Source organism: Mastomys coucha, unplaced genomic scaffold (genome assembly GCF_008632895.1).
Source record: "Mastomys coucha isolate ucsf_1 unplaced genomic scaffold, UCSF_Mcou_1 pScaffold15, whole genome shotgun sequence".
NCBI lineage: Eukaryota > Metazoa > Chordata > Mammalia > Rodentia > Muridae > Mastomys > Mastomys coucha.
Window position 1 is genome coordinate 115,796,875 of NW_022196897.1, and position 22,986 is coordinate 115,819,860.

The following is a 22,986-nucleotide window of genomic DNA, read 5'->3' on the forward strand; positions in this document are numbered from 1 at the left end:
ACGTTTTTGGGGGGGTTTTTTGTTTGTTTTTTGTTTTTTGTTTTTTATGATTTCATTTTTTGTATTTACTTATTTATTTAGTTATTTTTATTAGATATTTTCTTTATTTACATGTCATATGATATCTCCTTTCCCAGTCTCCCTTCTGAAAAAAATAAAAAAGTAAAAAAATAAAATTAAATAAAAAAAACCCAAAAAAACAAAAAAAGCCCTGTCCTCTCCCCCCTCCCCCTGCTCACCAACCCACCCTCTCCCACTTCAGCCCACATTTTATATCAGAAAAATACCTACCTCTAGCCAAGGAAATTAGATGGCTTAGACAGACACATTTGTGTTTGAGACTAAGGTTCCCAGGTTCTCAGACTGGGACCCAAACTGGTTTGACCCAACTGAGTCAAACCTCAAGAAATCCAATGCAAGGACAAAAAAAAAAAAAAACCCATAGTGGAGTGTCCTGTATCTTTCCAACTCGTTATCTAACTGACACCATGGATGCTTGTGGGTAACTTTACATTTTGGGAGAATAGTTCTCTGGATGTAATCAAAATTGTCCTAACTAATGTCCCTCCCTGCCTGCCCCTTCATTAGAGATCATCTTGAGCCCAAGACTGACTTAGGCCAAGGATCCCGTTGGCTGATGTAACAGAAAAGAGATAGGTGTAACAACAGTAACTTATGTTCTCTAGGATGGCCAGCAATACCCAGGGGAGCACCAGCGAAGGGGACAGTGACAGCTTCACATTCAGCTTCAAGATGTTCACCAGCTGGGACTACCTCATCGGGAATTCAGAGACAGCAGACAACAAATACGTCTCCATCACCACCAGCTTTAAGGTAGTGACCCTGGGGCTGACCCTCCTTTCAGAGGAAACTCCAGGACCCACAAGCCACTGGGAAGCTTCCCCCAGCTGGGTGAGAGGAAATGGGGTCTCCAAATAAATAACTCTTTGCTATTCTAGGGCCAAACACATTGGCTTCTAGTAATAAATGCTTTCTGTTGGCAGCAGGGGATTAAAAAGAAAAAAAGCTAAACTGGTAAGGCGCTCTTCTCCCTGGCTCAAAGACCTCTTACTGGCCAGGTGAGAGGCTTGGACTTGTTAACTCTTCATGAATCGGGAAGAAAAGAGAGAAGAAGAAAGACAATCTTTTACATAGGCAATATGCACAGACACACAGACACTCTTATACAAACACATGCTGGTCAGACCTAACCACTTGTCTCATATGTTCCACAAGTATTCACGCATACTTACTTATATACACATAAACCTGTACACATATGTATATGCACACATATAGACAAACAGTCATAGGCGTATATACATTTCATAGATAAGGCAGAGCCCCCAAGCCACCACTGTACTCTTCTCTGGCCTTTTTATAACTTCTTAGACAAAAGTCCTTTAGAAAATTACCTCATAGATAAAATGTTACACAAAAGAGGAGTTATAGAAGGATGCTGATAGTAAGTTCAAAGCATTGTTTCATTCTTTAAGCCCATTTTAAGTTCAAAGCCACAGTTTCCTATGGCCTTGATTTACCATAGTGCACACCTGTGGTTTTATCCTTAGATCTGACCTAAAGTGAATGTTTTTCCTTGATCACAGGTTTGTCCCAAGCCTCTTTCTCCTTTTAGTACAATTTATAAAAGTTCATTGTATTCTTTATTATGCAGCCTTTACTTATTATTCTATGAGGAGTTGGCACATTTTATTCTTTTTTTTAAAATGTTGATATTTTTATTGGTTATTTTATTTATTTGCATTTCAAATGTTATCTCTTTTCCCAGTTTCCCTTCTGCAACCCCCTGTCCCATCCCCTCTCCCCCCTCACATTTTATTCTTGATTTTAACTTTATTACATCTTTCTGACAAAAAAATCACTAAAGTCATCTGTTAAAACATTTTTCCTGGCCGGGTGATGGTGGCGCATGCCTTTAATCCCAGCACTTGGGAGGTAGAGGCAGGCAGATTTCTGAGTTCGAGGCCAGCCTGGTCTACAGAGTGAGTTCCAGGACAGCCAAGGCGACACAGAGAAACCCTGTCTCGAAAAAACCAAAAAAACAAAAACAAAAACATTTTTTCTAAAGTTATTTAAGTCAAATCAGGAATCCTATAAAATCATTAATTCATCTAGACAGCATGAATTCTTGAAAGTTCATCTTTATGTTGATCTGCAGGAAATCTGCCTAATAGGGTGGGTTGACGCCCAGGAATCCTTAACCTATGTAATAATAACAGGAAAAGGCATATCGACAGTAAGAAGCAATCCTGGGACAAAATCTCTGAAAGCCCTACAATTCAGAGATTGCCCATCTCAGCCACACAAAGTGGTGGGCTACCTCCAGAAAGATTACTTGCATGCCTTCAGCCGTTCCTAGATGGCTCCTGACAACATTGAAACTCTCTGTAGAGTACATGTGACATCATCTAAGATGGGTCCTATAGGCTGACTACATGTGACATCTCAAGAGTCTAGGGGAGGATCTGATGTAGCCTCAGTCATACAGATAGCATAAGGGTCCCAGGGTATTAACCACCTCTGCTCCCAGCCTTCTGAGCAGAAAGCACATTATACATTTCTCCCTTTGAAGAGACAACCCTGTGTATTTAACATTTCGAGTTTCCCTAGTGTTCATTTGTGAGCACAAGGACATCTGTGCCTCCTAATGTGACAGAGTAGAACCGAGTATTCTGTGAGCTAACATACACTAGTTGTCTGATGAGTTAGCTAGACCTCAGAGTGAACACAGTAACTGGTGATTGGTAGCGAAGTCTCCTCCTAGGCACTGGGTCCAGGAGACCATGTTTTCCCTGTTACTGTACATGTCTTCATAGAGAGTTACTGATCCAGGACATAAGTACGATAAAAGTCAATTATATTTTATACTAACAGGAAACAAACTGATATTAAAACTTTATGATAATTCCTAAAACATAAATGTCTATCTATATATTTAAACTGTCTCTACCAAAAAAATTAGACATACACACACACACAAAAGAAACCAAAACAAGCAAACAAAAACAGCATTCAATATTAAGAAACCCTAAGGATAGAAATTGGCAAAATGTATTTGGGGAGCAAATCCAAACTGCTGAATACTTTTGTAAATAAAACTTTTTTGAAACAAGGCCATACACATTTACTTACATATTGTCTATGGTTATTTTCCTGCAGTAGTGGCATGGGAGTGGTGAGAAGTGAGAGACACATGGACTGCAGGCTAACAATATCTACTACGTGAACTTTTATAGGCTATTTGACAACTCCCATATTTGAAAGTTCAAGACTAAAATTTTAATCTGAGGGGCTGGAGAGAAGGCTCAGAGATTAAGAGCACGGATTGCTCTTACAGAGGACCTACCTAGGTTCCATTCCCAAAACCCACATGGCAGCTCACGACTGTCTACGACTCCATTTCCTAGGGATCTGACACCCTTTTCTGGCTGCCACAGGTATCGGGCACACATGTGATGCACAGATAAATACACAGGCAAAACACCTATTCACATAAAAAATAATAAAATAACAAAAAATGGATTAATGTTCCTTAATTTAAATTTACCTGGTCTATTGATTTAAAACAACCATGGATGGCTCATTGACACCATTGTGGGCCTTTATGTATGTCACATGGGCAATAATACTAACCCTTCTATTGGCTCATGGTTAAATTAAGAAATAATTTGTGGGAAATATTTAGTACCATGTTTAGCACATAGTAAATCACAGTTTTCATTATTACAAAATAACCAAGCCCAAGATAGCAATAACAACAGAATGTATACATTTATAGAAGTTATCTCTAACTCTCTACAGGGTATTATGTCACCACTCTGAATTATTTATAGAAATATAGAATCAACAGCTGTAGGTAGTGGTCCTGGTCTGGTGCTATTTACCTCTCCTTTTTCACATGTTAAGGAGTCTATAGTGGATGAACAAGAGAGTAACAAAGAGGGGAATATCCACCTGACAAGATTCCTCCGTGTCCTGGCCAACTTCCTCATTCTCTGCTGTCTGTGTGGAAGCGGGTACCTCATTTACTTTGTGGTGAAACGGTCCCAGGAGTTCTCCAAAATGCAGAACGTCAGCTGGTATGAAAGGAATGAGGTAAGATGGGTGTCACCAGTGACACCAAGACTGAGGGGAAATCCTGAAATCATTCTTTGCTGGGCACCAATTGTAAGAAAGAGAGAGACAGAGAGAGAGAAGGAGAGGGAGGGTGAGAGGGAGAGAGATTATTAATAATCTGTATATATTAATTCATTCTGAAAATTAATATAGTGGCAGTTATTCCCTAACCAGCTAGTTCCCTGCCCCACCCCTAAACAGCCACACCTTTTAATATTTCAAAGCTTAGTTATGCAGCAGAGTCTCGGAAAGTCTGAATTACATGCCTTGTCTTAAAAAGCAAAATTAAGCCCATTATGGTGGCACCTTCCCAGCAGAGACATGAGGATTTCTAAAAGTTTGAGCCAGACTGGTCTACATAGTTAGTTTCAGGATAGCCAAGCTACACAGCTGTTTCAAAATAAGTAAATATCACAGGGTAGAGAGATGGCTCACTGGTTAACAATGTATACAAGACCTATATTTGGGTCCCAGCATTCACATGGTGGTTCATAACCATCTGTAACTCCAGTTCTAGGGGACCCAACACCCTCTTTTGGCCTCTACAGGCACACAGGCATGCATGGATACACATATATACATGCAGCCAAAAACTATTCAAATTTAAAAAAATAAATGAATTATTTTGTAAAGGCCAATGATGCTCTTTAATTTTCTTTTCCTTATAAATGAATTGTTTCTATTGCTAGAAGAGTTTTCTTTTTCTTTTTTTTAAGTTCAGTAACCTCCCTAGAATATATTGTAGTATATGTTATTTTGGGTTGCTATTCTCACCTACATAGGATATACATTCTGAATTTTTAAATTTAAGTAATTATATTTTGTTTTTATATATAAAGTGTGAGTTATTGAATCATAATTTTTTAAAGATTTATTTATGTGTATAAGTGCTCTACCTGCATGTACACCTGTGTGCCAGAAGAGGGCATCAGATCCCATTAAGGATGGTTATGAGTCACCATGTGGTTGTTGGGAATTGAACTCAGGACTCCTGGAAGAGCAGCCAGTATTCCTAATCACTGAGCCATCTCTCTAGCCCCCTGAATCATGTTTTTAAATTTTTGTTTTGTAGACTTTTTGTATCTTTGTCTATCTAATATTTTTTCTAAAATTTTTAGTATCTATGCTCATTTATCTTTTATTTTAAAACTCTCCTCCTTTCAATTTTTCAGGTGGAGATCGTGATGTCTCTGCTAGGGATGTTTTGTCCCCCTCTGTTTGAAACCATCGCTGCCCTGGAGAATTATCACCCGCGCACCGGGCTGAAGTGGCAGCTGGGCCGCATCTTTGCACTCTTCCTGGGAAACCTCTACACATTTCTCCTGGCCCTCATGGATGATGTCCACCTTAAGGTAGAGCCCACACACTCCACCATGCCTGCTGCCCACAGTGCTCCCTTTAGAATATAAACTTTATTGTGCATAATTTCTATTAAATAATTGTTGGAAGTTTAAGAAGGAAAATTAAGAAGAGATACTTCCAGAACCTATCACCCAAAGGCAATGGTTGCTACAGTTCTTTCCTGCATTTCTCTCAGGTTGTCTTTTCCCACCTCATGTCTATATCATTTAGTACTCTCATATTTTTGTATGCATGTTTTTCTATGTTGTTTCATAGCTGTCATAGCTAGTCAATAACCAAGTAATTGTCCACTGATGTGATGTGTCATGGTTGGCCAAACTGCTCATCAGTGCTTGTCAGATATGTATGGGATGCCTGCAAATTAGGCCCTTGGGTACAGCAGGGAATTAGACACAGTCCTGTTCTGAACAGATTCATGCTCAGGGTCAGGAAACAGACTCATTCAGTCAACACACTGTGAAATACACTTCAGTGGGGGCAAGCCGAAGGCAGTGAATTAGAGCACAGGGGGAGCTCAGATCCTCAGCTCCGGAAGAGCTGATGCTAACAGGGAATGGCAGGACAGTTAGAGAACACAGAGGAGAGAAAAGAACAGAGACAGTGGAGAGCAGACGAGTCTTCCTCATACCTTCACCTCATTACTACCTCGTTATTATTCTGCAAGATACAGAAAGGTTTTGGAAGGCTCTAACAACGCCGTGATCTGCACTGGTCCATAATCCTTCTACCCATTTTGGCTTCCCTAAGAAACTGCTCCACCCTCCCAAGCCTCATATTTTACTCTGGGGTATAGATATCACTTGACTTTCTCTGAAAGTAGCTGGCCAGTTCCAGATGTTACTGCCTCGAAGGATTCCTCCATGCTCCCCATCATCTGATGTGGGTGCTCCCTATTGTCTGATGTGGGTGCTCCTCATCATCTTACTTACTAGACTATGAACTTCCTTGGGAGAAAATTCTGTGTCACCACTGACTTGTATGTACAGATCAGACCCTGAATTCTCAAAACAAATGGATGGATGAGTGGGTGGGTAAGTGAATGCTAAGTTAGGGAGGAAACTTTGTGGCAAAGTCAAGGGCCTTTAACCCATTGTACCCTCTCTTGGTGGACTGAAAGTCTGAGAAGTTCTTTTCTGAGAAGATTGTCCAGTGGTAAGGCTGGGCAGGGCTGGAGCTAGTTTTATTTGTTCCCATGGAAACAGCTGAACTACCCTGGTTCCACCCAACTTCTGACTGCCATGTTCTCTTCCAGCTTTCTAATGAGGAGAAAATCAAGAACATCACTCACTGGACCCTGTTTAACTATTACAATTCCTCAGGGGGGAATGAAAGTGTGCCCCGGCCGCCACCACACCCTGCAGATGTGCCCAGAGGTTCTTGCTGGGAGACAGCTGTGGGCATTGTGAGTAGTTATGCTCTCTGAAAAGGTGACCCTTGTTCTCTGTTTTTTTGTTGTCCTTTCTTTGATCTTTCCATTTGGGAAATAACCTTGAAAACTCAAATGTCCATCCAGCAGGCATTTTCTAATCACTTTGGAAGGTCCAAGACGAATAGAGCAGGCCCTGTACATCCTAGAACTTCGCATGTATCTGCTGTCTTTAAACTTGTGATGACGTTGTTGAATGACAAGACTTCCTAAGGAGATGGAATGCACGTGACTATTCACCCCAGATAGGGTGCTCAGAGCAGATCAAGGTATAAATGCCACCAAGGTCCAACTGGTGAACCAACGAGTTTTATGCAGGTCACTTACAGGAATGTCAGAGTGAGGGTTACTTACAGGAGCAGAAATGGGTCTAAGTCACCCTAGCATGTGTGACAGCTCACTAAAACTGGGAACCTGGAGCCCACTGCACAGCCTGCAAGCAGCTCAACAAGTTGGAGAAATCCTTTCCATGTGCTTCAGATGGTTTAAGCCTCCTGTGTGCAGCAGCTGGACTTGGGGTCTTCTTTGCAGCTCACCTCCTTTAAGAGTGACTCTCAGCAGTCTTTATAGCTTCCCCTTGAGAAGGAGGAGCCTAGTGAATCTGGTAGGCTTCAGGAACTTCCTAAATCTATTTTGAATTGTTTAGCGTCTAGTTTAAGGAACTTCAATGCTGGGTGGAATGTTTTAATCTCCTAGGAAATGCTACATAACAGAGGTCTATCAGCTCTTTTCCATTTAAAAAACAAACAAACAAATAAAAAACAAAAATAAAACAAATAAAAAACAAAAACAAAACAAACAAAACCCAACCAGTTCCTTATGCCCTATGTAAATGGAGAAAACCTTGTTCTTTTGCTTCTGCTATGTAGCTCTTTGGTTTATTTTCTCTATAAATCAAGAAAAATTTTTGATTAGTAAGAAGTATTGACCAAAGTAATTGATGGTCACATTCAGTCCTAGTGGGGACAACCAAGATATCAGAGCAGACGGGAAAAGCAGAAAGTGAGCCTAGAGATCCTAGCAAAGGTAAGTATGGGCACTGGTCAGGACTAATAAACCAGGCAATTTACATACTTGATGGAAAGGCTTCCCAATAACTCAGCAGGCATGGTATTACTGACTCCTCAAAGTTCAGATATTATTCTGAAGTCATTTAATTAATTAGTGACTTATAGCGCTGAGGCTTAAACTATGCTTTCTCCAAAATCTGAGGTCCTTTTTCTGCCAGGAAGAATCGGTCCACACGGATGGATTCAGGTGAGTAGGAGAGAGAATTATGTAGCCATGAGTGTTTGAGAGAAGTGGATAAGTTCCCATCTGGCCACTTCTGTCTTCCTGTGTTCCTCCCTGCAGGAGTTTATGAGGCTGACCGTGTCTGACATGCTGGTAACATACCTCACCATCTTGGTCGGGGATTTCCTCCGAGCTTGTTTTGTCCGGTTCATGAATCACTGCTGGTGTTGGGACCTCGAGGCTGGTTTTGTAAGCTCTTCCCCATATATTCTGCACTAAGGTGCTAACACCACCCTCTCTGACATTTCTACTCAGATACACTCTGTGCATTTCAGTTCTGAGGATGCTTAAAGCAAGTCACTGTTCTGTGAAGTGTGTTTAATCGTATTTACTTAAGAGTCCTCTTTGCATTCACGGAAGCAACTCCACCGTTTCCCACTATGACCTTCATCTAGAAAAATGGAGGTGTGGGGGCTGAGGAGATAGCTCAGTGGTTAAGAGTACTGGCTGCCCTTCCAGAGACCCAGGTCCCATTCATAGCACCCACTTGGTAACTCACAGCTACTCCAATTTCAAGATATCTAACACCCCCTTCTGGCCTCCATGGACATTGGGCACTTGTATGGTACACAGATGTACATGTGGGCAAAACACAATACACATAAAGTACTAAAATAAAAGAGTTTTAAATTTTTTTAAAAAGAAAATAAAAGCATTCAGCTTTGGAGAAAGGTGAACTACATTTTTCAATGCCGAGCAGGAGGTCAGTGGAGAACTACCTAGCTGACTTCTACGAGAAAGGCCGAAATCTTAGGATGCATACACATTGTAGAAATCTCCGAACAACCACGAACCTGATGCCCTTTTCCTGACTTCTAATTCTGCTTTGAGGAGCCTCTGACCCTTATCGCCTCCCCCTGAGATCCGCTCTTCCCACACTACCTGGTGAAGTGCTCATCCCAAGCACATGTCATTTTCTCACTATGGTGGCTTTCTATGAGTCGCCAGAACCTCAGGCCCACTGCCTGGCCCAGTGAGCATCTCCTCCGCAGCCCTGCATTGTTCTTCTCAGTAGTCAGGTTGGGAAAAGGAAGACTCCTTAACTGAGCTTCTGGTGAAAGACTCCACATCTTGATTACTTATGTAGCCCTCACCCTGGCCTGTAGCATGGTGCCTGACACCCATGGGCCACAGTACAGGTTTCTGGCACGTGTTTTAAATTATCCTGTTCAGTCCCTCCTCAACACCAGCAAACCTTGTGATCGTGTCTGAGAACAATAGTGAAAGAATGGTGACCTAACAAGTGACTTGTTAGGAAGACACGGTGTTGCTATCTTCAAATCAATTTCTAAACTCCACAAGATTGCAAAGTTACAGTAAAATCTGCTCAAAAATAAGCATGTGAGTGTATAGGAAAGCTCTTTAGAAAGAAACAAAGATGTATACCTATCACTCTAATAGGGTATAATACGAAGCCAGGCTTGGCAGTTGGAAAGATGGTGGTTCAGTGGGTAAGAGCACTTGATGCAAGCATAAGGACCCACCCCTTTCAGATTCCAACACCCGTGTAGAAAGGCAGGCAAGGTCACATGCACACTGTAACCCCACCGCTGTGGGCTGCTAGGGCCTGCTGACTGCCTAGCTTCAGGTTCCATGAAAGCCCTTGTCTCAAAGGAATGAAGCAGAGAGTGATAAATATGTAGTGCACAGGTGCGCACACATGTGCACACGCAAACATCACATTCACATGTACAAAAGAAGAAGCCAGAAGATCGGGAGCTTGAAGCTAGCTTGGATTATATAGTGAGACCCTGTTCCAAACAGGGAGAGGATGATGACCCTGTAATCACTAAAGCTGGCACTGGAATACACGTCCTTGCCAATGCAGCAGAACACAAAGCACGGATACTGATAGAGGCTATGGGGGAGGCCGTTTATAATAAAGATGTTGTTTCAAGTAAGTAAGGAAAAGCCATATCTAAAAATGAGCTGCAGGGGCTGGAAAAATAGCCCACTGGTTAAGCGCACTGGCTACTTTTCCAGAGGACCTGGGTTCAATTCCCAGAACATACATGGTAGCTCACAGCTCTCTTTAACTGTAGTCCCAGGGGATTTGACACCTGCTTCTGGCCTCTGAGGGCATCAGGCACGCACGCACACACACACACACACAGTGCACAGACATACATGCAGGCAATATAAATAAATAAAATGGTTTTTTTTTTAAATATTTTTTAAAATGAGGTGTGGATGTATTGAAATGTTTTCTGAGGAGCTAAATTTCTTTCCAAAACAGAGTCAGGCTTCAGCCTGAAGAGGTAGATACAATTACAGGTTATTGTTGTTGTTGTTGTTGTCAAAAGCTTCAGTTTTACTAACTTCCTAGCTTTGGGGGCTAAGGAGTCGGTTTAGCAGTTAAGGGCACTGCTCTTGCAGGGAACCTGGGTTTAGTTTCTGCCTACAAAGCAGCTAACGGTGTCCATTCCAGGGGATCTGATGCCCTCTACTGGCTTCTTGGGTCACTACACATATGTGGTACACAGACACAGACAAAACATCTGTATACATTAAATAAAAATTAACTAAACACTTCAAAACTTTTCTTTAAAAGTTTAAAACAAGGATGGGAACATAGGCCATTTGGTAGAATACTTACCCAGCATGCCACGGGCCCTGGGTTTAATCCCCAGCACTTCCTAAACCAAGTTTGATAGTATTACACCTATAATCCCAGCACTTGGGAGGTGTTAGCAAGAGAATCAGAAGTTCTAGCTAGGTAACAAGTTAGAGGGCACCCTAGGCTACATGAACTGTGTCTATAAACAAACAAACAAACACATGTAGGTCAAAAGCCTATTAAACAGAATCCATGATGCTTTAACACTAGAGCCTGAGAAGTTGAGACATAAGGATCACCATAAGTTTGAGGCCACCCTGAGCTAAACAGTTGAAACTGTTGAAGATTAGTAACAACAAAAAACAAAAAATCAAAAACCAAACAGGCAGGATCCTAAACCTAAAGCAGGCATTTGGGCGTGAGTTGTCTTGACTTGACAGGCTCCAGCTGGTGTCACCTAACCTGTGCCTGCTCAGTCCCTTCTTCCCCTCTTGTCCTTCCTTTCTCTCCAGCCCTCATATGCTGAGTTTGATATTAGTGGAAATGTGCTGGGTTTGATCTTCAACCAAGGAATGATCTGGTAAGTTTCCTACTTCGTCTGAGGATCATATAATGTGGGGAGTCAAAAAACTGGAGACTCCATTTGTCTCTTGGTGAGCTGGCAGGGGCCAGAGAGTCACCTCACCCCTCTGAGCTCCCACTTTCTCACAAAAACCAGAGTGCAGAACAGGATGAGAAGTGGGACAACTTAGTGATGACCAGTGTGCTGCTGAGAAAGTAGGAATGGAGGGTGGGGGAAGGAAACAGAAGGGAGGAGGACAAAGGGAAGAGGAAAGTGGGAGGGAAGGAACTTCCTCCTCTGGAGCCTGCATGGAGTCTGTAAGCCACACTAGCCAGTTGGACTGCTCCTGGAGACCAGAGACCATGAGATCTGCTGCTGGGAAGGCAAGATAAAATCCTAGCCAGGGTCCCAACCAGAAACGCTCAGAGTTATCTCCCTCTCTTGGGGCTGGATGGCTCCAGCCTGAAGGCAAATATCTTGGTTAAACAGGAGGCTTCTTGGGCCCTTCAGGAAAGAAATTTGACTGCATGCCCCTGGTCCACCCATCCCATCACCTTCTATTAGCCCTCCCTCTCCTGCTACCAGGTCAACCAGTAATCCTGTCTCTGACCTTTCAGGATGGGCTCCTTCTATGCCCCAGGACTGGTGGGCATCAATGTCCTGCGCCTATTGACCTCCATGTACTTCCAGTGCTGGGCAGTCATGAGCAGCAACGTTCCCCACGAGCGTGTGTTTAAAGCCTCTCGATCCAACAACTTCTACATGGGCCTGCTGCTGCTGGTGCTCTTCCTCAGCCTCCTACCAGTGGCCTATACGGTCATGTCTCTCCCACCCTCATTTGACTGTGGCCCCTTCAGGTACGCTCTTGGTTACTAGGGACAGTTCTCCTGAGGTAATCTGCCCACAGGCCCTGGGTCATGCAAACCTGTGAAAGGCTATGCAGCTTTAGGCAAACCACTAGACCCCATTCAGTAAGTTTTCAGTAAGGAGGGAGATGCTCCGTGTGGTAGCAGGCTGCTACTTGTGGCTATGGAATTCTCAAAATGAAGAATTTGGAAACCTAATTTCTCATGTTTTTTCATTGTAATTAATTTTGATTTTAATAACTACAAGTGGCTGACTACCATATTAGATGGTACAAATATAACCTTTTAATAGTAGATAGTTGGCTATGATTGTCTTAGCACAGGATAAATCATAGAGGATAGTCTAACCTCCACCCAGATGTGAATCAGGAATAGGTTGTCTTGACTGAGACTCTCAAGTGGCTCCCCATACTCTATAGAATTCTGCTAGTACTGAAGGTTGGTTATAAATAAAATTTCTTTGGGAGACTGGATATAGCTATATAAGGAGGTAGATTGAGCAATGATGTGTACCTGCTACCTTTATAAATATATGACCCACTGAAAACAAACCCCTCTACTTCCTAAAAATAATAGTTCTAGGACTACAGGTATTTGGAACATGGTGCCCTTTTACCAGGTGTCTTCTCATTTAGAAATCCTTTCTGTGTCATCCTTGAGAATCTTACAACAGCTTTCAAGGATAAACTAGTGTTTCCATCCTTGCTGAATACCTGTCACAGACTAGAAACAGGGTAAGGCAAGTGAGACGGGCCATGCATAGCTCTTGCACAGTCCCAAGTACAACTATCTCCTCCAGCTGTGCACTCACCCACTCCAGGGCCAGCCCCACATGTGTGTGAAGTGCATTGCGGGAAGGATGGCTATCTCCTTTCCCGTTTAAGATGGGCCTGAGGTTGGCATATCTAGAGGAGGTATTCAGTGGCGTGTTCTATTAGAGCAGGATCCAGTCACACAAGAATCTGCACAGATGAGAGACAGTAGCACTCGGGGTGCAAAGCTGTGGGAGACCAGAGATGCCAGAGTGAGGGAACAACCACGTGAAAAGACTCATCTGGGGTCTTGGTAAGGGCTGAGTGCAGGTGCTTCCACCACTCTCTCACATGCTCACCTGGGCCCAGGTAAGATGGCTTCTTGGCCTGTGTTGTGCCTGTTCCTTGACATTTGTGACCCTTTTTGCTGGCCTGTGCCATGCCTGTTCCTCTATGTGTCCCTTTTTGCCACATCTGCTTTTCTGGGTGTCCCTGGCAATCTCTGTCAGATCATAGAAAAAGAGACCTAACCTGAACCTCATGGAAGAAACATGGTTACAATCTCCACAAAGCTGAGCTAGCAAAGGCCAGCTTCTCAATGGGGGCTTTGTTAGAGTTCTCAGCTGAAGTGCACCCGTGTGCATGCATGCACACACACACACATGCACACACACACATACATACACACATATACATACATACACACACACACACACACACACACACACACACACACACACTTCTGTTTATATCCTTTTTAACCATGTTCTTTTCTGGACATGATGGTCACTGGCAATAAGCCAGCACTCGGAAGGGTAAGGTGGAGAAGCATGAGTTTAAATTCAAACCTATATCAAAAATCAAACAGACAAAACAAGTTGTGCCTCTTCCTTGTTTATCTTGTTACATTCTCCCAAGGGACAGAAGGTCCATGAGGAGATGCTCTTTTCTTCCTTTCTCACCGTGTTATACTCAGTGTCTGGAAGAAGTGTCTGAAAGCCTTATGGTTGATGTTCAAAGTGGATGATCGCCTCATAGAAATTCAGTTGCACAGGGAAGAAGTTAGTGTTTGGACCACGCTAAATGTCTCAGGATCCTGGCAGGCAACATGAACAACTGGATGATTAGCAGTCCATAGCATACAATCACAAATGGGAGTTGGTGAGCTAAGCCCAATCCAAAAGACAATCTGGTTTTGTAAATAAAATTTTATTGGAGCACAGCCATGTCGATGTTCTTACAAATACTCCATGGGTACTTCTTTGTTACAGCAGTAGGATTGAGTAATTGAAGTGGAAAGCATCCTACCTACACAGCTAAAGGTGGAATTATTTAGGTTTTTGCAGAAAAATCAGCTGATTTAAAGAGCATATCTAAGAGCCAATTCTCTAATTGACTAGTTTTGAGCTCTGCACAGGTTCATTTTCTAAAGGATAGAAATGCTGGTGACATTTATAAAGTTCATAGGATTGTTTTGGTGATCAAGTATAACGTTATTTGTAAAGTACTTAAAGGACCATATTGGTCTTTAGTAGGAATCTCAGTGACCCTGTTAAGCCAGAGCTCTGCCCAAGTTGTGGTCACCTCAGCCGGCTGTGACCAAGAACAACATGGCCCATTACTATGGACTTTTCAGATTCTCATAAAAATCTGAACATTTATTTGAAAACATATGCCACTTTCAATTAAAAATTCATTCAAAATTTTAAAACATTCTATATCATGCCATAGAATAAGTCTGTAGACATGGACTACATCTTGGCCAGTCTTTGATCTGTTTCCTCCAAAGCAGTTCATAGGTATTTACTGTGCTTATATCTAGGTGTGTGAATCAGGGACACGTTAAGGGGGAAGTTAGCGAACGGTTGACTATGGGGCTAGGGCTTTTCCTGCTGCCAGTGAACCAAGACTCTGGCCATCTGCAGCAGATTTATAACAATCGATGACAGTTGGGATTCTGAGGCATGCTGCTCACTTTTATCTCAACAACATGATGTATTCATGTCTGTTTCAATTTCTTCACCCATGAATTCACTTTTTTGGTTTTGTTTTGTTTTTTTGTTTTTTTGTTTTTTGTTTTTTGTTTTTTCGAGACAGGGTTTCTCTGTATAGCCCTGGCTGACCTGGAGACCAGGCTGGCCTCGAACTCAGAAATCCGCCTGCCTCTGCCTCCCAAGTGCTGGGATTAAAGGCATGTGCCACCACTGCCCAGAGAATTCACTTATTTTTGAGAAAAGAGTAAAATCAATCCTACAGCACATGGAATTTGAGGAAGAGCTGCAGTGGGAGAGAAGCTCTGCACGATCCCCAAATCCTTTGTCTTTGTTTGCAGCTCAGGTCTGGTTTGTTTCTTTTACTTGTAAATGAGACCTGATGGCTCTGATTTACTCTCCCTTCTCTCTCTCTCTCTCTCTCTCTCTCTCTCTCTCTCTCTCTCTCTCTCTCTCTCTCTGGATTTGTTGCAATCGCACCATCATTCTTTGCACTTGAGCAGGAGGAAGACACAAAGGAAGAAAGGTGCCAAAGAGCCCCAAATGACCACATGCTTGCCAGGGAAGACAGAGGTAGTGATGTGGAGGTAGCCAAAGTATTCTGAAAGCCTACTGTGTGACAGTCACTGATGAGGGACTTAAGGTGCTTACAACACCACCATCACATGGGAGGCACTATACTAAGCATTGGTTAACTTTGTCTGTAAGGAGACCAAGAAAGTATATTTTAAACTTTGCAAGTTACTAGCGTTGGAGCATGATTCGTTGCCTCTGAAACTAATGTTGAAATCCAGCTGCCATTATATCAATTTGAGAAAAGCCTGAACTTTAGAAGGTGATGAAGCAATTAAATGGCAGTAGGGTCATCCTCTCATGACATTGGTCTAGCAATCATGGCTGTGAGTGAGTTCTCACTCATGGTGTTGTGTAATATTTAATCCCTCCAGGATTTCTACCCTGCCTTTAACCACTTAGTTCCTGGGTAAAAGACCACACCACCTTTATATTTACAAAAAAGCCTTAATCAGCACAAGAGCTGGGCAGGTATCTATCCTCTATGCTATTGTGTCTATTTCCCAGCCAATAATCCTATTATATAATTTTCCATGTTTCATCTGGGCTGCTCTTAACTCCAATTAGCCAATCTACATGGCCATTATTTCATGACTCACCTAACCCATGGTGGTTTCCTCTTCTATCCCTTCTTCTCCCCATCATGGTTCTCCTCTGACCCCAAGCCTGGGAGCCCTAAAACCTGCCTATGTCTCTTCTGCCCAGCTATTGACTATTGGCATCTTTATTCACCAATCAGAAATAACTTGGGGATAAGGTCACATAGCATTACTTGGGTCTAGTGTGGACTCTCTTGTCTCTGAGACAACCAGGTCTTGGGGGCCTGCACTTAGCATTACAATAAACAGCACACACATGCCTATGCTACATACATGCAGGAAAAGAAGACAGATGGATGATAGAAGGGTGGGTAGGTAGATGATTGATAGAAGATAGATGATAGGTTGATAGATAAGTAGGTAGATGAATAGATAGATGATACTGGATGGATGAATAGATAAATAGATAGATAGATAGATAGATAGATAGATAGATAGATAGATAGATAGATAGATAGACAGACAGATAGACAGGTAGGCAGGCAGATCATCATAGTGTCCTATAGAAAAAATAATTTGAACCAGAATCTTCAAACTCCTAAGTCTACTTCATAAGCCCAAAATTAATTACCATTCAATGGCTACCAGTATCTAGGTGTCACTGGAAAACATTTCAGGAGTCAATCTTCACAATAATTCTAAACAATTAGAAGAAAAATGAATCTACTATTAATAGTGCAGAAGCCCATCTTGGTACAATCCAGATTCCTAGTTAGAAGATTAATTGTAGTTGTGTTTTAGAGTCACTTGGATATTTCCACCACATTAACTTTAGGAGAACTGCTTCCAGGTCAATGAGCCCAGAAGACTCAGTGCTTGTCTTATAACTAAATCATAGACAATTTTCTTCTGGTAGAATACATGCAAAGGCCTGGCACAGAGACCTATGCCTATGGTGCCACCAGTTGGAGGCTGAAGTGGAAGCATCACTTAAGCCTAGAAGATCAGGAATAGACCAAGCAACATAGCAAAGGAGAACATGGGAGGAAATCCACTATTTTCAAACCAAAGAGCAATGTAGTTTGAGAGTTTGGGAGGGTGGCACTGAGGGCAGGAAGCTTGTAAGTACACTGCAGCCAGCCCAGACGCCTGTTCTAACCAGAGTGGCAGTTCCTCGTGGGCTCGTCTTTCTTAGTATTTTTGGAGCAGAACTCTGGCTCTCTCAGAAAAGCGGTGGTGAGTGGCAGCTTTGGAACCATGGACCTGTGTGCCACAGGAGCTTTGCACATACTATAACATGCCTTCTCCTCTCTCTAGTGGGAAAAACAGAATGTATGATGTCCTCCACGAGACCATCGAAAATGATTTCCCTAAGTTCCTGGGCAAGATCTTTGCATTCCTTGCCAATCCAGGCCTGATCATTCCAGCCATCCTACTGATGTTGTAAGTTACCCAGGACCCTGACTCTGCCTCGTGGAAACCTCTCCTAGGAGCTGAGGCTTCCTGGACAGGGGTCTCCATTTTCCTATCTTAGTCTGGATTTCCCAGAAGCAGACCGAGACAGATTCAAACGCAAGTAGTTTATCAGGGAGTAGGAAGGGTGAGGGATACAACTACCTCTGTCATGAATGAGTCTACTGTAAATCTTTCTGGGAGCCCAAGGAAACAATGTGTCTCAGAGTTACTTGTCCAGGGGTAAGGAGTCTCGGGCATTCACAACCAACCAGGCTGATTGAAAATATCAAAGAGCTGTGGAATCTGATCTTCCCAGAACACTGAGAGAGTGAGTGTGTTTTTTATGCTTGGATGTGTGGTGTCTCCTAAGGACCATTGTTGAAGGGTTGGTCCCCTTCAACATGCTGGTGGCACTATGTTTGAGAAGATTTAGAAACTTTAGTTGAGGCTAGCTGGAAGAAGTAGTTCATTGGATATATTACTACCTGGTCACTGGTACCACAACACCGAATGTTGCGTGACACCATTCCGGGGGAACTGTGAACATTTCACCAGCAGCACAGTTCAACTCTGTAAACCAGTGAGTTGATTAGGATTGCTTAGGGAAGTAGGGCTACTGGGCCACTTACAGAAGCAGAAGTGACTCAAAGACACCCCAGCATGGATGACAGCTCACCTCATAGCCTGCAGGCAGCGCAGCAGCTTGAAGAGGCTTTCAGGCAATATCGTCAGGCTCTGCCTCTTTAAGTAGCTTATCTGAGTGTCTCTCAGCAGTTATGATTGCTTAGAAGCTTGGGGAGCCAGGCTTAGTTCATCTAGTCTGCTCAGGGACTTCCTGGTTGGTTTGTTTAAAAACAACAACAAATAAACACACAAAAAAACCCAGTATACTGTTCTGACTGGCTTGTTCCCCGCGGTTTTCTCCTTTTCACAGTTTGACCAGCACCATTTGTTGTCTTTTTTCCCAGTGTGTGTTTCTGCCTTCTTTATTAAAAAATCAGGTTTGGACTTATTTCCAGGTCTTCAATTCTATTCCACTGATCTGTTTTTGTGTGTTTTTGTCTGTTTTTTTTTTTTTATGCCAATACCATGCTGGCTTTTTATTGTCTCTGTAGCATAGTTTGGGGTGGGGATAGTGGCACCCCCAGCACATCTTTTTTATTCAGGATTGTTTTAGCTATCCTATAACATTTTTCTTAATGTTTCCATATGAAGTTGAAAAATGTCCTTTCAAGTTCTGTGAAGAATTCCATTGAGGTTTTGATGGAGATTTCATTGAATCTGTAGAATACATTTGATAGGATGACCATTTTTATATATTCATCCTACCGATCCATGAGCATGGGAGATCTTTCCATCTTCTGATATCTTCTTCAATTTCTTTCTTCAGTGTCTTAAAGTTTTTATTATTCAAGTCTTTCACTTGTCTGGTTAGAGTTGCCCCACGGTATGTGCTATTATTCAAGAGTATTGTGAAAGGTGCTATTGCCCTGATTTCTTCTCAGCCCATTTGTCATTTGTACACAGGAAGGAAGGCTGCTGGGTTTTGTGTTAATTTTATACCCTGCTGCTTTGCTGAAAGTGTTTATCTGCTGTAGGAACTGCCCCGTAGGGTCACTTGTGCATACTATCATAAAGGTTTGCAAAGAAAGGTACTTCGACTTCTTCCCTTCCAGTCTGTATCCCCTGATCTCCTTCAGTTGTTTTATTGCTCTAGCTAAGACTGTATTGACTAGGTACAAAGAGAGTAGACAGCTTCATCTTGTTCCTTATTTTACTGGGAATTCTTTGAGTTTCTCTCCATTTGAGTTGATGTTGACTAGGGGCTTGTTGTATATTGATTTTATTTGTTGAGGTATGGCCCTGGAATCCCCAATCTCTCTAGGACTTATCATGAGTGGTGTTGGTTTCCTCAAAGGCCTTTTCTGCATCTAATGAGGTGATCACGTGTTTTTTCTCTTTCTATCTGCTTATATTGTGGACTACATTTATCGATTTATATACGTTAAATCATTCCTACATCTCTGAGTAAGCCTACTTGATCATGAAGGTTGATCTTTTTGATGTGTTCTTTGATTTACTTTGCAAGTAATGTATTGTGAATTTTTGCATCTAAGTTCATATGAGAAATTGGGCTGTACTTTTCCTTGTTGAGTCTTTATGTGGGTTAGGTATCAAGATAACCATGGTCTCATAAAAAGAATTGGGCTATGTTCCTTCTGTTTTTGTTTTGTGGAATAATTTGAGGAGTATTGCAATTAACTCTTCTTTGATAGTCCGACAGAATTCTATGCTAAAACCATCTAGCCTTGTGCTTTTTGGGGGTTGGGAGACTTTTAATTACTGCTTCTGTATCAGTAGGGGTTACAGGTCTGTTTAAATTGCTTAGTCGATCTTGATTTAACTTTGGTAGATGGTATGCTATGCCCACACTCAATAAAATGGAGAGGGTGTCCAGAACCTGGGATGGTAGGGCCAGCTCTACCCTGCTAAAGACAAAGCTTTGGTATTTCAGGCATCCTAGCAAAAACACCCAGCTCCTGTCATTTTCTGATATCCCAGGATGATAGGAAGTATGTTTTTTTTTCTCTTTTAGTCTGGCCATCTACTACCTGAACTCAGTTTCAAAAAGTCTTTCCAGAGCTAATGCCCAGCTGCGAAAGAAGATCCAAGCGGTAAGTCTCTCAGGAGCTACATCCCCTACCGAGTTCTTGTTTCTTGATGGTTTGCACTGTGATGTCAGTTGTGTTTTTTCAACGCTTTCCTTATAAGCAGAATCCCAATATGCCTGCACTACAGGAAGCATCCTGTAGGGTTCAACAGCATGCATACACGGAATGGAAATATTTGAGAGGCTGATGGTACAGCTTAGTGGTAGAGAAATTGCTTAATATTCACAAGGCTTAGAGTCAGTCACTAGCACTCACACATTTGGGCACAAGCACACACACACACACACACACACACACACAGAACCCTTAATAGTATAGGTACTAAAAGAAATGACCAAACAACATACTACTGGTCGTTAGCCTAAGATGCTTGATAAACAAGCAACTTCTCTCAACTGATACTCTGCTACCCCAGCTGATGATATCCAGCTAATATTCTGAATATTCTGACTGTTCTCTCTGGACAGACACATATACACACACACAGACACACTTGCACACATATACACACACACAGACACACATTCACAAACACACTCATACACACATTCACACGTACTCACATATACACAAACATACTCACATACACATATACATATGCCACACACACATACACACACACAGGCACATACACTTAAGGACAAACTCTAATAATCTCTGAGTCACACATACACAAACATACTCACATACACATATAACAGACACACACACACTGTAAAGGACAAACTCTAACAATCTCTGAGTCCTGTCATCGTCATTTCCTGTCACGCTTCTGGAACTAACTTTATATATCTTGCTGCCAGTTCCCCACCCACACCTCCTTCTGCCCAGATACAGGAGAACACTAATGTAAAGAGTAGGCATTCCTCTAAGTGCTGTGTGAACCCAAGCTACACATTACACTCTCCAGTTAGGTGTAGAACCACTCACAGGCAGCCGAAGGTAGTTGGCAAGAACTGTAAACACGCTCCTCCCTCACCTCTCATGATCCAGGGCTCTAAGCAGCAGACACCCATACCCTTCAACAGCATAAAGGATTCCTTTTTTTTTTTCTTTTTTTCTTTTTTTTTTTTTTTTTTTGAGACAGGGCTTCTCTGTGTAGCCCTGGATGTCCTGGAACTCACTCTGTAGACCAGGCTGGCCTTGAACTCAGAAATCTGCCTGCGTCTGCTTCCCAAGTGCTGGGATTAAAGGTGTGCGCCACCACCCCCAGCTCCTTTTTTTTTTTTTTCCAGCTCCGTGAAGTTGAGAAGAACCATAAATCCATCAAGGGAAAAGCCAAAGTCACATATTCAGAGGACACAACCAAAAACAGCTCCAAAAATGCCACCCAGCTACATCTTACTAAAGAAGGTATTTCCCCCTCCCCCAAAGTTCACCCAATGTCAACGTGGACTGATCTGATAATTGTTTAGCAATATGAAGCGCCTACCTCCTGGGAGGGGATGAGGAAAGCAGACCATGTAAAGTGCTCAATGGAGCCCTGGTGCACAGAGTAAACTAACACATGCCAGAGGTCGTATTTTGTTTTTTGGGTTGTTTTTGTTTTTTGGTTTTTTGGGGTTTTTTTTTTTTGGCTTTTTCGAGACAGGGTTTCTCTGTGTAGCCCTGGCTGTCCTGGAACTCACTCTGTAGAACAGGCTGGCCTCGAACTCAGAAATCCACCTGCCTCTGCCTCCCAAGTGTCTGGTTTAAAGTCATACGCCACCACCGTCTGGCAAAGATTTATTTATTTATTTTATGTATATGAGTACCACTGTAGCTGTACTGATGGTTGTGAGCCACTATGTGTGGTTGCTGGGATTTGAACTCAGGACCTTTGGAAGAGCAGTCAGTGCTCTTAATCGCTGAGCCACCTCTCCAGCCCCAGAGGTCGTATTTTGTACTTTCTTTTTCTTTTCTTTCTTTTCTTTTCTTTTTTGTTGTTTTTATTTTTGTTTTTTCGAGACAGGGTTTCTCTGTATAGTCCTGGCTGTCCTGGAACTCACTCTGTAGACCAGGCTGGCCTCGAACTCAGAAATCTGCCTGCCTCTGCCTCCCAAGTGCTGGGATTAAAGGCGTGTGCCACCACTACCCGGCCCTTTTTGTTTGTTTGTTTTTTGTTGTTGTTTTTTTGAGAGTATTTTGTGCTTTCTAAAAGGAGACATGCTAGAGCTGGAGACACAGCTCAGAGGTTAAGAGAGCTGGCTGCTCCCAAAGGATCAGGTTCTATTTCCAGCACTCATGTGGCAGCTCACAGTCCAATGCTATCTTCTGGCATCTCTGGGCACTACGCACATGGCCCATAAACATACATGCAAGGAAAGCACTCATATACATAAATAATAATAAAAACTTCTGCCAGGCAGTGATGGCATGTACCTTTAATCCTAGCACTCCACAGACAGAGGCAGGCAGATCTCTGTGAGTTCAAGGCTAGCCTAGCCTGGTCTACAGAACAAGTTTCAGGATAGCCAAAACTTCACAGACAAACCCTGTCTTGGAAAAAAACTACTACTAATAATAACTTTCAAAGAGATATACCACATAGAATAAGCTGGTGGGAAAGGGTGAAAAGTTTCTCCTATGGACTGGGGGATGTAGCTCAGTGGTAGAGCACACGCTTCACCTGTGGGAGGTCCTGGGTTCAATCCCTGGCATCTCCAGGCAAAACCAAGTTTGTTTAGCTGGGCAGTGGTGGTGCACGCCTTTAATCCCAGCATTTGGGAGGCAGAGGTAGGCGGATTTCTGAGTCTGAGCCAGCCTGGTCTACAGAGTGAGTTCCAGAACAGCCAAGGCTACACAGAGAAACCCTGTCTCAA

The 22,986-nt window shown here is 42.6% G+C and overlaps 1 protein-coding gene across 1 annotated transcript in view; it reads left to right on the forward strand.

Moving 5' to 3' along the window:
• Positions 1 to 22,986, forward strand: part of Tmc2 (transmembrane channel like 2) — a 68,182-nt gene that overhangs the window by 42,805 nt on the left and 2,391 nt on the right. Inside the window, exons 9-18 of the mRNA XM_031373657.1 lie at positions 687 to 834; positions 3,928 to 4,116; positions 5,310 to 5,489; positions 6,752 to 6,901; positions 8,279 to 8,407; positions 11,288 to 11,355; positions 11,955 to 12,194; positions 17,376 to 17,501; positions 20,110 to 20,188; positions 21,421 to 21,538. Of these exons, the coding sequence (XP_031229517.1) occupies positions 687 to 834; positions 3,928 to 4,116; positions 5,310 to 5,489; positions 6,752 to 6,901; positions 8,279 to 8,407; positions 11,288 to 11,355; positions 11,955 to 12,194; positions 17,376 to 17,501; positions 20,110 to 20,188; positions 21,421 to 21,538 (1,427 nt within the window). The remainder of the gene's footprint in view (positions 1 to 686; positions 835 to 3,927; positions 4,117 to 5,309; positions 5,490 to 6,751; positions 6,902 to 8,278; positions 8,408 to 11,287; positions 11,356 to 11,954; positions 12,195 to 17,375; positions 17,502 to 20,109; positions 20,189 to 21,420; positions 21,539 to 22,986) is intronic.